A 14,536-nucleotide genomic window follows, 5' to 3' on the forward strand; every position below is an offset into this window, starting at 1 on the left:
GGCCAGGAAGATAAACATTGTTGGCGGAAATCAGGGCAAACCAAAGAAGGCACAGACCTGCTTTGCAGCCTGGGCAACATATCTGGCTATCCACTCATGATTGCCTCTCTGGGTGGAGACTAGAAGGTTAGTGTCAAATTTCGTTGGAGCCTTCAAAGTCCTGAGGAAAGTAAACCTGGTGGTTCACACCTTGCAGCTCATTATGACCCTAAAGATCAATCCCACCTTCCATATTTCTTAATTAAAATCTGTCTGCCCCAGCCCCTTAGCCCCACTGCCACCCAGGTTTATTGATGAAGACTTTTAGTCTCAGGAACTGTTGGGGCGTCTGGCAATACCTCGTGGACTGGGAGGATTTAGACCTGAAGACAGGTGCTGTGTGTCTGAAAGAGACATCTTGGATCCAGCTCTCATCATGACGACCATCACCGCCTCTTCAAGCAGCCTGGGCCATCAGGAACCAGCCATAGGGGAGGGTGTCCTGTTATGAGACACTCCCAACTGTGCCAGCTTCCGGGATTTAGATTCTTGAACTCTCCGGAGTATGGATAGCTGGTGTGATTCATCCTTTAATGATTCATCCTGCTAATTGGAATTATGTTTTGGATGCCAAGAATCAAGTATTTAAAGAGCACCTGAACAGAGCTTCAATGCTTAGTCGTAAGCCTAACTAGAGGTATCGTCTAGCATTTGCTCTCTTCTCATTCCAACTTCTTATCATGCCTCGATCCTTGCTTTTCGATACTCCAGCATTTGGGTCCTTATCAACTTTGTTTAGGTCTTTTGTCACAAGATAAGGAAGTACTGACACTCATATCCTGCTCATAAAGTTAGTTCTCAGCTTTGATGGAAGAATTGCATTGATTTTTGACTAAACCTCTCCAGATACTCTCCTATAAACCATAGAGGTTCTAACTTGGGGGCAGATAAGCTTAAAAAAGACCAGCAGAAAGATTGCGTGCCAGAGTAACTGAAAGATCAAGAGATGTTGAGAATTGATTTACTGTTTTCAAGGAAATGGGTATCTCTCCCTCCACAGATGCTGCCTGACCCCTGGGGTTTCTCCAGCTGATTGAATTTTGTTCCAGATTCCAGCATTTGCAGTCTCTTGTATTTTAAAGATTCACAGGGATATGGACCAAATGCAGGCAAATAAAACTAGTCAGGATGGAGAAGCTGGGCTGAAGGGCCTATTTCTATGCTGTACGTCAATAACTCAATTGGCTTCTAGACCAGAATTCATAGAAAGAATTTCATCAGTTGCTTAATTACAAAAATATATGAAGCAAGATACTTAGATTAAATATGAACTGGATCTTGGTTGAGTATTACTTTAATTTTAATCTTAATCTGTACATGGAGTTTATAAATTGTTTAACATATACTATGTCACTGCTGTATTTACCTTCCTTTTTCTTAAGGCAGCTTTATCGCCTAAAACAGCCTCACACACTCTGTTTATAGCTTCCCTGTGGAATAAAAAACATTACAATTATTGATAAAAATAGCAATGAAATTGCCTGTGTTGTAAAGCTGCAGAAGAATTTGTAGAAATCCGTTGTAAAGCAGCTGATAGTAGAGTAGGTTTATATAGGTCATTTATACCATAGGCTCATTTTGTATTGTACTGTTCCATGTCCTATGCTGTCTATGCTCTGTATTCTAAGTGGTGGTTGGTTCAGGACACAAGTAGTAAACAGAAGACTCCATTAGACAAGCTGTTAACTACTTAGATCAATCAAGAGTCTCCGACTAGAGGAGATTTAAAATATGCTAACTATGAGTGTTTTAATCATCTGGACAAATATTATTGATTAACAGCTTCTGTACAAGCACAGGGGTGTTCTGCACAATGGGTCCTCATCTACATTCTCAATTTAAAGAAAGAACAAACTGATCAGAATTCTCTCAAGGTGGCTACAATATTTACTTCCAGCAACACCATTCCTCTGTCAGCAAACTTTAATGGAAATTCCTATCAAAATAAAAGTTCAGCACGTTAACATCAGTGTGCAATGATCCAGTTGTACTGTAGATGATGAAGTTTCAGTTGTGGAGGACAGTGGGAATATGTGATACATCAATCTCCAGATCTCTCGGGCATCAAAAGGACTGGCTGGAAGCCAGAGGGAATGGCACCGCATGTTGGTAAAAGGTGAAACCAAATCATTAGAAAGAGATAGCATAGGATCAGAAGATGTTGGATCATTGTGGATAGAGCTAAGGATCCATTTAAAGAAAACAGGTTGTGCAAACAGCAAAAAGCCAGCAAAAAACACACAGAATATTAAACATCAAACTGCAGAGTCCTCAAAATGGTACAAGAGCCACAGCCGCTGAGTCAGTTCAGTTTAGTGCTGTGTCAATGACTGCAGGCCTCAGCCAGAGCCAGCTCCACACTTAAGTGTCTCAATCAAATTGCACAATACAGTACATATAAAAAAAAGCAACCAGAAACACAAGGAACGTGAAACACAGAGTCCCAAAAAAAATGAATCCCAAAGCTTTTTTTCACCTCAAAGGTGAAGAAAGCTTTTGGTATGTTGGCCTTTATAAATCAGAGCATTGAGTATAGGAGTTGGGATGTAATGTTAAAATTGTACAAGGCATTGGTAAGGCCGAATTTGGAGTATTGTGTACAGTTCTGGTCACTGAATTATAGGAAAGATGTCAACAAAATAGAGAGAGTACAGAGAAGATTTACTAGAATGTTACCTGGGTTTCAGCACCTAAGTTACTGGGAAAGATTGAACAAGTTAGGTCTTTATTCTTTGGAGTGTAGAAGGTTGAGAGGGGACTTGATAGAGGTATTTAAAATTATGAGGGGGATAGAGTTGACGTGGATAGGCTTTTTTCCATTGAGAGTAGGGGAGATTCAAACAAGAGGACATGAGTTGAGAGTTAGGGGGCAAAAGTTTAAGGGTAACATGAGGGGGAATTTCTTTACTCAGAGAGTGGTAGCTATGTGGACCGAGCTTCCAGTAGAAGTGGTAGAGGCAGGTTCGGTATTGTCATTTAAAGTAAAATTGGATAGGTACATGGACAGGAAAGGAATGGAGGGTTATGGGCTGAGTGCGGGCCAGTGGGTCTAGATGAGAATAAGCGTTGGCACAGACTAGAAGGGCTGAGATGGCCTGTTTCCGTGCTGTAATTGTTATATGGTTATATGGTTATATAAAGCCACAGGCTGCACCTGTTAGTTTTGTAACTCCAAAACATTATGAATTATATAAACGAACAAGAATTCTTAATCAATCAATATATTGTGGCAAGCATTTGGTTCATAACGACAGATGAGGAAGCTCGTTGAACTCAACAACCGTTTTATTGAGAAAAACACAGATCAGTCCGGGCACCCTGACTTGGAGAGTGAACCCAACCAGTCTCACACAGATGGGGGAGGTGACCATCACACACCTCGGTTACAGTTACAGTGACCCACAAATACACAAGCCAGTAACTGTATAACCCAAGCTAAAATGTAACAATAAATGAACTGGAACTTCCCACCATAATCCCACAAAAGCATTTTAACACAAGAACAATAAACAGTACTGGTCATTAGAAATGCAGGGGCAGGCTGTCAACCATACCCCCACCCAGAATGTCACAATATTTAAAATACTACTTAAATATTAAATACACAATATTCAATCCTGCTTAGCTATAAACTCCAATGCAATATATAATGCATTTCAAATATATGCACAGTATATTATATAATATAACTACTATACAGACATCCACAGCAATTTTAAACTTTGAGACGTAGAGATTTAATCACTGCAAGGCTTTTTTGCTCTTGTGGGATAGTATCAGTCCTGATAAAGGAGGTCACTCTTCTTGGCAGGAGAGATTTGTGGCTGTGAAAACTCTAATGTATGGATCTATTTCTAGAGTGCAATGACTAATTATTAACTGAAAATTTACACATCCGCATTGATTTGTTGCTCTCTCTGAAAAGTGAATTTACACGTTAACTTCTCCTCTCAGTGTGTGCATTTATTTGATATGTAGTTGTACAGACAAAACAAAACCAATCTCAGGTTCAGTGTCAGGGCCTCCTCCATTGTGGTTGTAGGAGTTGACTCTGTGACTGCAGGAAATGCCTCCGACAGCTCTGGATACCTTTTTCCCCTTTATATGACCTTTCTCTCTGGATGTATTTCAATCATTGCTTCTCTCCTTTTTTAATTCCTCACCTTCCAAACTAGTAGAAGCTTCTACTAGTTTCTTGTGAGGATCTCTGAATTTGCTAATTTCTCAAGAAATTAGGCTTGCTTATCCTCTTCCATTTCCATAGCACTTATGCCATCCTTCTTTTTCTTTTCCTTTTCCTTCCTTCTTGGATTTGCATCTTGATCTTGGAAAGGTGCATTTGGTACACAGGAGTATTCTCTTACTGATTCTATTGCTTCCTTTATGATCTGATCTCTCCGTTTCCTCATCCACAACATCATTGGATGAATCCTCTGTTTCTATATCTCCACCTGCTCTTTTCTTTTTGGCCTTCCCTTCATCCAGCTAGGAATTGGTCATTGCATCCACTTTTGTCTCTCCCATGCAATATCCTAAATGCATGCACAATAGATTCTGGTTCCTTACACTCACAAAAGCCCAATGCTTGCAACTTTACTGGAGCTCCTTGAACTCTCTTCCAAATTAAAACCAAGCTACATTTTGCAAGTAACTGCCTGATTAACATATCAGAACCTTTTTCAGATATGTGTTGCCTATAAAAATTGTTGTACTCAGTCCACTGTTTTTGTCACTTTTACGATTCCTCTGAGCAGCATGGTCCTTCCTTGGTTCAATGACAAGGTGCCACACATGAGGCTGCTTATCAAGTTAAGAGCCCATGATATTTCAGTAAAGTTACTAACATGGTTAGAGCATTGGCTGATTGGTAGGAATCAGTGAGTGAGAATAAAAAGGATCCTTTTCTGGTTGCCTGTCTGTGACTAGTGGTGTTCCACAGGGGTTGATGTTGGAGCCACTTCTTTTTATGCTGTAAATAAATGGTTGAGATGATGGAATAGATGGCTTTGTTGTCAAGTTTGCAGATTATATGAAGACTGGTGCAGGGGCAGGGTAGTGTTGAGGAAACAGGTAGGATGCAGAAAGACAGGTTAGAAGAATGGGCAAGAGTGGCAAATGAAATATAATGTTGGAAAATTGCGATCATGCACTTTGGTAGTAGAAATAAATGTGCAGACTATTTTCTAAACGGGGAGAAAATCCAAATATCTGAGATGCAAAGAGACTTGGGAGTCCTTGTGCAGAACACCCTAAAGGTTAACTTGCAGGTAGAGTCAGTGGTGAGGAGGCAAATGCAATGTTTGCATTCATTTCAAGAGGTCTAGAATACAAGAGCAGGAATGTGAAGCTGAGGCTTTATAAGGCACTGGTGAGACCTCACTTTGAGTATTGTGAAGAGTTTTGGGCTCCTCAGCTAAAAGATGTGCTGGCTTTGGAGCGGAACCAGAGGAGGTTCACAAGGATGATTCTCAGAATGTAAGGGTTATCATACAAGGAATGTTTGATAGCTCTGTGTCTGTACTCACTGGAATTTAGAAGGATGAAGGGGATCTCATTGAAACCTTTTGAATATTGAAAGGCCTAGACAGTGTAGATGTGGAAAGGATGTTTCTCCTGGTGGGAGAAGCCTAGGACAAGAGGGAACAGCCTCAGAATAGGGGGGCATCCATTTAAAACAGATGCAGAGATTTTTTTTTTAGCCAGAGGACAGTGAATTTGTGAAATACATTACCACAGGTAGCTGTGAAGGAAAGGTCGTTTTCGAAGCATTTAAACTGTCCAGTCTCATCAACATGCATTGGACCATAGCCCTCCCAATCATGTACCTATTCAACCTTCTCTTAAATGTGCTGACAGTTTCACACTCTCAAGACATAATGAAATTTCCCCTTATCTTCTCCTTAAACATTTCACCTTTCAACCTTAACCCATGACCTCTAGTTGTAGTCCAACCTAACCTGCTTGCATTTACCCTATCTACATGCCTCTAATTTTATATACCTTTTCAACTGCTCTTTTAAATGTAAGTTGTATTTTAGTTATCAGCCATTTTTGCATGCTTTCTTGTAAAGAGTTCACAAACTAAGCAATCCTCAGTGCATCATTAAGCCCATTACTGAACTGACAATGTTCAGACAATCTTTTCAATTCTGCCAAATAAGCTGAAATGGTCTCCCCTTCCTTTTGATTCTGATTGTGAAACCTAAAAATGTTCTTCAATCAACAATGGTTTTGGTTCTAAATGTTCCTGCATTACTTTCATGCTATCATTTTGCCTGGTTTGGTTTGAGCAGTTGAACTTCAAATCAAAAAGTATGCCTTTAAATCCAATGGATCAGCAAAATTGGCACTTGCTTCTCATCAGCTATTCCAATTGCTTTCAAATACTGTTCATTCTATTCAGTATACACAATTCAATGATCTTTTGTGTAATCAAAGCTGTCAATCTTTCCAAGGTTACTAGCTGTTTTGTGCTCTTATTTTTCTGATTATGATCGCCCAGTACTCACTGTTTATGAACACATGATTTTTTCCATTTTCCGCCTTTTTTTAACTTGATCATCTTTCCTTTTGCTAAGTCCCTTTGGCTTTGTTCTAAAAATACCTCATTATCACTGCTATAGTTTGTAACTCCAAAATATAAAGTTAAGTTGAAGATAAAGACAGTAGCCCAAAAGATGTGAGTCTTAGTTTGTTCTTTAATTTAAGCGAGGCACTCATGCATCACGTGGCAGCAACACGGCGCATGCAGTTCACTTAATTTTACACAAAACCCGCAATGGATTATTTAATCAAACAATATTACTCAAATATTAAATACACAAAAGAACCTTCCTCCTGCAGCAACAAGAGGGAAACTGGTCAAATGCAGGCAGGTGGTACTAATCAACTCTGTCAATTTTAAACTTGGCTCGATGCCAAAGGCTCGTAAGGCATGACCTGCCCTTGACAAAGCCATGCTGACTACTCCTAATCACGTTATACCTCTCCAAATGTTGATAAATCCTGCCTCTCAGGATCTTCTCCATCAACTTACCAACCACTGAGGTAAGACTCACTGGTCTATTATTTCCTGGGCTATCTCTACTCCCTTTCTTGAATAAAGTAACAACATCCACAACCCTCCAACCCTCCGGAACCCCATTAATGATGCAAAGATGATCGCCAGAGGCTCAGTAAATCTCCTCCCTCGCCTCCCACAGTACCATGGGGTACATCTTATCTGGTCCCGGTGACTTATCCAACTTGATGCTTTCCAAAAGCTCCAGCACATCCTCTTTCTTAATACCTACATGCTCAAGCTTTACAGTCTGCTGAAAGTCATCACTATGATCACCAAGATCCTTTTCCATAGTGAATACTGAGTGAAGTATTCATTAAGTACCTCTGCTATTTCCTCTGGTTCCATACACATTTTCCCACTTGATAAGTCCTATTCTTTCACGTCTTATCCTCTTGCTCTTCACATACTTGTAATTCCTTGGGGTTTTCCTTAATCCTGCCTGCCAAGGTCTTCTCATTGCCCATTCTGTCTCTCCTAATTTCCTTCTTAAGCTCCTTCCTATTAGCCTTATAATCTTCTAGATATCTAACATTATCTAGCTCTCTGAACCTTTTGTAAGCTTTTCTTTTCTTCCTGACTAGATTTATACACCTTTGTACACCACGGTTCCTGTACCCTACCATAACTTCCCCGTCTCATTGGAATGTACCTATATAGAACTCCACACAAATATCCCTTGAATATTTGCCACATTTCTTCTGTACATCTGTTTCCAATTTAAGCCTCCAATTTCCTGCATGATAGCCTCATAATTCCCCTTACTCCAATTAAATGCTTTTCTAACTTGTCTGTTCCTATCTCTCTCCAATGCTATTGAAAAGGAGACAAAATTATGATCACTATCTCCAAAATGTTCTCCCACTGAGAGACCTGACACCTGACCAGGTTCATTTCTCAATACCAAATCAAGTACAGCCTCTCCTCTTGTAGGCTTATCTACATATTGTGTCAAGAAACTTTCCTGAACACACCTAACAAACTCTACCCCACATAAACCCCTTGGTCTAGGGAGATGCCAATCGATATCTGGAAAATTAAAATCTTCCATCACGCCAACTCTGTTATTATTACACCTTTCCAGGATCTGTTTCCCTATCTGCTCCTCGATATCCCTGTTACTACTGGGCGGCCTATAAAAAACACCCAGTAAATTTATTGTAAGATGTAGAATCTTTGTGGATAGGATTGAGGAACTGCAAGGATAAAAAGACCTTTACTGGAGTTACATACAGGCCTCCAGACATTAGCCAGGATGTGGGCTATAAGTTACAATGGGTGATAGAAGATACATGTCAAAAGGACAATGTCACAATAGTCATGAGGGATTTCAACATGCAGAAAGATGGGAAAATTAAGTTGGTGCTAATTTTGGATCCCAAGTGAGAGAATTTGTAAAATACCTATGAGGTGGCTTTTTAGAGCAGGTTGTGGTTGAGCCTGTTATGGAATCAGCTATTGGGTGTTGTGCAACAAACTGGATTTGATTAGGGAGCTTAAAGTAAAGGAACCCTTAGGAGGAAGTGATCATAGTATGATAGAATTCACTATGCAATTTCAGAGGGAGAAGCTAAAGTCAAATATATCAGCATTGCAGTGGAATAAATGGAATCATAGTGACATGAAAGAGGAGCTAGCTTAAGTTGAATAGAACAGGACACTATCACGGATCACAGCAGAACAGCAATGACTGAAGTTTCTGGGGTAAATTCAGAAGGCACTGCATAGAAGAAGAAGCATCCCAAAGATGAAGAAGTTTTCTAAAGGAAGGGTGTAGCTGACAATGAAAGTGAAAGACAGCATAAAAGAAAAAGAGAGGGCTTGTAAAATATCAAAAAATTAGTGAGGTTAGTGAATTGGGAAGTTTTTACAAACCAACAGAAGGTAACTAAAAGCCATAACGAGGGGAAAGTTGAAATATGAAGGTAAGCTAACTGATGCACCATCAATAACTCTCGGAGATGGGAGGTGAACGATAGGCTTTTATTAGCAGCAAAAGGGAGCACAGCATCTCAGAGACTGAGGGAGGAGCAGTGCCTCCAATCGCCTTTATACAGGGGTCTGTGGGAGGAGCCACAGGAGCAGTCAGCAGAGGGACGTGTCCAGACAGGTACACATAGTTTACCACACTAACCAATAATATTAAAGAGGATACCAGAAGTTTTTTACAGATATACAATACTGTGCAAAAGTTTTAGGCACATATATTTAGCTAGTATGCCTAAGAATTCTGCATAGTACTTTACTAATTTATATATTGCATTGTACTGCTGCGACAAAAAAACAACAAATTTCATGACATTTGTCAGTGATGATAAACCTGATCCTAATATTGGTCTCTTTTGTGGGCTGAGAGTGGGAAGGGGGCAGGGAGTGGGGAATCATTGGTTGGGAAAAGGGGAAGGGAGAGGGAAGGAGTGGGAAGCACCAGAGGGACATTCTTAATGATCAATAAACCAATTGTTTGGAATGAAATTACCTTGCCTGGCGTCTGAGGGCTGGGTGTCCCATACCTCCCCCCCCCCCCCGCCCAATATTGTTTCTCTGCTACCTGTCCACCAACCCTCCTGTGGCACTACAACCTCACCATTCCTAACATCCCTTGTGTCTACCAGATTTACCAACTTGTTCTCTGCTCCACATTAACAAATACAGTACTGTGCTAAAGTCTAAGGCACCCTAGCAATGTATATGAACCTAAAACCTATGCACAGTTCTGCTTAAAGAACAAAAGAGAGGGAAAACTGGATATCGCAACACCGAAAATGACACTGAAGAAGTAATAATGGGGGACAAGGAAATGGCAGATGAACTGAATAAGTATTTTGCATTGGTCTTCTCTGTAGAAGACACTAGCAGTATTCCAACCATTCAGAGTGACAGTGGGCAGAAGTGAGTGCAATTGCTAATACTAGGGAGAAGGTATTTGAAAGCTCTGAAAGTAGCTGCACCAGATGGATACACCCCAGGGTTCTGATAGAGGCATTTGAAGAGATTGTGCAGACGGTAATAATGATCTTTCAAGAATCACTAGATTCTGGCATGTTTCTGAAGTTCTAGAAATTGCAAATATCACTCCACTCTTCAAGAAGGGATGGAGGCAGAACAAATCAAATTATACACCAGTTAGCCTGACGTCAATTGGTTGAGAAGATGTTGAATCAATTATTAAGGATGAGGATTCAGGGTACTTAGAGGCACATGCTAAAATAGGCCAAAGTCAGCATGGTTTTCTTAATCGAAAACCTTGCCTGACAAATGTGTTGGAATTCTTTGAGAAAATAACAAGCAGGACAATCAGTGAACTATGTGTACTTGGATTTTCAGAAGGCCTCTGACAAGGTGCCGCACATGAGGCAGCTTAGCAAAGATAAGAGCCCATGGAATTACAGGAAAGATACCAGCATGGATAGAGCACTTGCTGATTGGCAAGAGGCTTAGAGTGGAAATAAAGGGAACTTTTTCTGATTTAGATAATAGACAATAGACAGTAGGTGCAGGAGTAGGCCATTCAGCCCTTCTAGCCAGCACCGCCATTCACTGTGATCATGGCTGATCATACACAATCAGTATCCCATTCCTGCCCTCTCCCCATATCCCTTGATCCCGCTATCTATAAGAGCTCTATCTAACTCTCTCTTGAATGCATCCAGAGACTTGGCCTCCACTGCCTTCTGGGGCAGAGCATTCCACATATCCACCACTCTCCGGGTGAGAAAGTTTTTCTGCATCTCTGTTCTAAATGGCCTACCCCTTATTCTTAAACTGTGGCCTCTAGTTCTGGACTCACCCATCAGCGGGAACATGCTTCCTGCCTCCAGTGTGTCCAATCCCTTAATGTTTCAATCAGATCCCCTCTGATTTCATTCCAAACAATTGGTTTATTGACTGATGTACAAGAACACCTAGATCTCGTTGTGAACCTACGCTGCACTCCCTCAATAGCAAGAATGTCCTTCCTCAAATTTGGAGACCAAAACTGAACACAATACTCCAGGTGGGGTCTCACCAGGGCCCTGTACAGCTGCAGAAGGACCTCTTTACTCCTATACTCAATTCCTCTTGTTATAAAAGCCAGCATGCCATTAGCTTTCTTCACTGCCTGCTGCACCTGCATGCTTGCTTTCATTGACTGATGTACTGTGGAATGAGCTTCCTGTAGAAGTAGTAGAGGCCAGTTCAGTTGTGTCATTTAAGGTAAAATTGGATAGGTATATGGACAGGAAAGGAGTGGAGGGTTATGGGCTGAGTGCGGGTAGGTGGGACTAGGTGAGATTAAGAGTTCGGCACGGACTAGGAGGGCCGGAATGGCCTGTTTCCGTGCTGTGATTGTTATATGGTTATACAAGAACACCTAGATCTCGTTGTACTTCGTAGATGATGGAATCAATGGCTTTGTGACTAAGTCTGCGGATGATACAAAGATAGATGGAGGGGTAGTTAGTGTTGGCGAAACAGGGAATCTGCAGAAGGAATTAGACAGATTAGGAGATGGGCAAAGATGTGGCAGATGGGATACAGTGTCAGGAAGTGTATGGTCATGCACTTTGGCAGAGGAGCTCTCATGCATGATTCCCTAAAGATTAACAGGTGGAGTTGGTCGTCAGGAAAACAAATGCAATGTTAGCTTTCATTTCAAGGGACTTGAATATAAGAGCAAGGGTGTGATGCTGTGGCTTTATAAAGCATTGGTCAGACTGCACAGAGTATTGTGAGCAGTCCCTCATCTAAGAAAGGATGCACTGGCATTGGAGTAGGTCCAGAGGAGGCTAACAAAAATGATTCCAGGAATGAGAGGCTTATCATATAAGTAGCGTTTGATGGCTTTGGGCTTGTACTGACTGGAATTTAGATAAATAAGGAGTATCTCATTGAAATTTATGAAATGTTAAAGCCCTAGATAGAGTGGATGTGAAAAACATGTTTCCTCCAGTGGGGGAAGTCGAGGACTACAGGGCACATCCTTAGAACAGAGGGACACCCATTTAGAATGGAGATAAAGAGGAGTTCCTTTAGCCACAGAATCTGTGGAATTCATTACCACAGGCGGCTGTGCAGGCCAAGTCATTGGGTGTATTTAAAGTGGAAATTGATAAATTGGAATGTAAAAGATATGGGGAGAAGGCAGGAGAATGGGTTTGAGAGAAGTGAATCAGCCATAACCAGGTGGTGGCACAGACTCCATAGACCAAATGGCATAACTCTAGTCTTTTGGATTATGAATTATGGTCTTGTTTTTGTTTAGTTCATTCTCCTAAGATATTATCTGCTTATTCTGAAAACATACAGAAGTAGTTTAAGAGGAAACTAAAAATGATATAAGAAGAAAAGATGAATTATGACAGTAAAAGGGAGATGCGGGTTGATTCTGGACAACTGGAAAATGATACTGGTGAGAACAAAGAATGGCAGATGAACATCCTACTTTGATTCAGTCTTCACTGTGGAAGACACTAACAGTGTGCCAGAGGTCTATCAGCGTCAGGAAGCAGGAGTGAGTGCCATTGTGTAACACCAGTCTTACTGTGTGTGACTAGTTGTTGCACTCCTTAGCGAAAATCAAATTACACTCAGTGCTAATAGGCCATTAGAAGAATCCAGGTATCGGAACGAGGCAGTGAAGAGAAACCACACACTTCTGGAAATAAGGTTTTGTTTACAAGAAAAAAACAATATGCACTAGATATTTACATGAGCAAGACAATTCAAAATTCAAACATTCTGTTTAGGTTCTAAATCTTAGACATCAACAAATGCCGAATTCCTGTTTAAGTAGAATCAGTGATATTCATTAGAATAACGTTTGTTACTCCAATTTCTCTAACTAATTAGATCAGTGTTGTTCCCTATTTTAAAGTTTACAGACTAAACTTTCCTTTTTACTTATCCCTAGTTGGTTAGAAAACCAAATAAAATTCCTATTCTCAAGTATTATAGTTAACTTCAGTTTCAGTTCCAGGCAGTATATCTACAAGTTTAAATTCAAATTCAAAAATTATAAATACACAGTTTAACTCGTATTATGACAATCCTCCAACATCATAACTCTTAAACAAAGTAAATCTCATTCAGTAACTTATCAAAGTCTTTGCAAAAATAATCAGTTCTTGCAGAAAATCAAATTCGGATTCTTCAAATGAGAATAAACTTATACATCCAACTGTACTAAATCCTCTGCATCATTACACATTTCATTCCCATGCTGGTTCTTCATCTTGGGTGCTCTGCATTGTGTTTCTTGGTTCTTTGGAATGAAACAGTTGATCATCCACGGAAAGGCAGTTCACAAACTTGTACAAAACTTGAGCTGTTATGATTTTACAGAACTAATTACCGACCACTAAGTAGGGATTTTGGACACTGGTCTCTGCCGATATTGTCTCGTTATAGCTGCTGCGTGTTATAGCTGTAGCTTCAGTGAATCTTTTATCACTATTGTCTCTCCTCCAGGGGTTTCACCCTGAGGGTTTCAAGTTAGTAGGGTAAAGATGCTCACTCCTAATTCCACTCTAAACAGTTAATGTCTTCAGCTTTTAATTGATGCTGTGTTTCTCTCCTTGTCCGTCCTGTGTCCAGCCCACCCCTCCCTCGCATGGTGTTTTTTAGGAAGATAGATGGATGGGTAGGCGGTGGTGAGGAAGCAATGCGATTGCAGCAGAACTTAAAACAAATTAGAAGAATGGGCCAAAACATTTTTTAGTGTTGGGAAATGTATGATAAATGCACTTTGGTAAAATAATTTTTATTATTATTGTTATTATCCAAAATAACAAGAGTAACATTTTTACAATGTCTCAAAAGAGAAAAAAAAAACAATATTAAGGATTGAAAAATATGGTGACACAAAAAAAAGTGAAGAAAAGAAAAAGAAACCCTACCAAAGCAAGAAAAAAGTGAGAAAAAAAAGAACTCATTAGGTGTTCAACCCTGGAGCCATGTGTCATACAAAAAGCTTTTAAAGATAAACATCAAACCGCCAGCAAAAAAGATTATACCAAAATTTATAATTAGATCCTGGAGGAAATCTATCAATTAACTCAAATAGTACTAACAAGCAAATAAACCCCATCCTTTCTCAAAATCAAACATAGGTTCAAAGGTTCGACTTCTAATTTTCTCCAAACTAAGACATATAACCATATAACAATTATAGCACGGAAACAGGCCATCTCGGCCGTTCTAGTCCATGCCAAATAGTCCGTGCATCACTTGAGAGAACCATTGTGACAGAGTGGGAGCTGACATATCCTTCCACTTCAACAGAATGGCCCTCCTAGCTATCAAGGTAACAAACGCAATAACATGTTGATCAGACAAAGAAATACCACAGATATTTTGAGGTATTATTCCAAAGAGCACAGTTAATTTGTTAGGTTGTAAATTAATTTTAAGTGCTTTAGAAATTGTAGAAAAAACTGACTTCCAAAACTGTTCCAA

At 40.1% G+C, this 14,536-nt stretch overlaps 1 protein-coding gene across 7 annotated transcripts in view; it reads right to left on the reverse strand.

Moving 5' to 3' along the window:
* Positions 1–14,536, reverse strand: part of LOC140718756 (SHC-transforming protein 1-like) — a 223,930-nt gene that overhangs the window by 80,478 nt on the left and 128,916 nt on the right. For all 7 annotated transcript variants that reach the window (XM_073032868.1, XM_073032869.1, XM_073032867.1 and 4 more), the window contains exon 4: positions 1,406–1,469. In XM_073032868.1, coding sequence (XP_072888969.1) covers positions 1,406–1,469 — 64 coding nt within the window. The remainder of the gene's footprint in view (positions 1–1,405; positions 1,470–14,536) is intronic.

The sequence above is a fragment of the Hemitrygon akajei genome, chromosome 30 (assembly GCF_048418815.1).
Source record: "Hemitrygon akajei chromosome 30, sHemAka1.3, whole genome shotgun sequence".
NCBI classification, from domain to species: Eukaryota; Metazoa; Chordata; class Chondrichthyes; order Myliobatiformes; family Dasyatidae; genus Hemitrygon; species Hemitrygon akajei.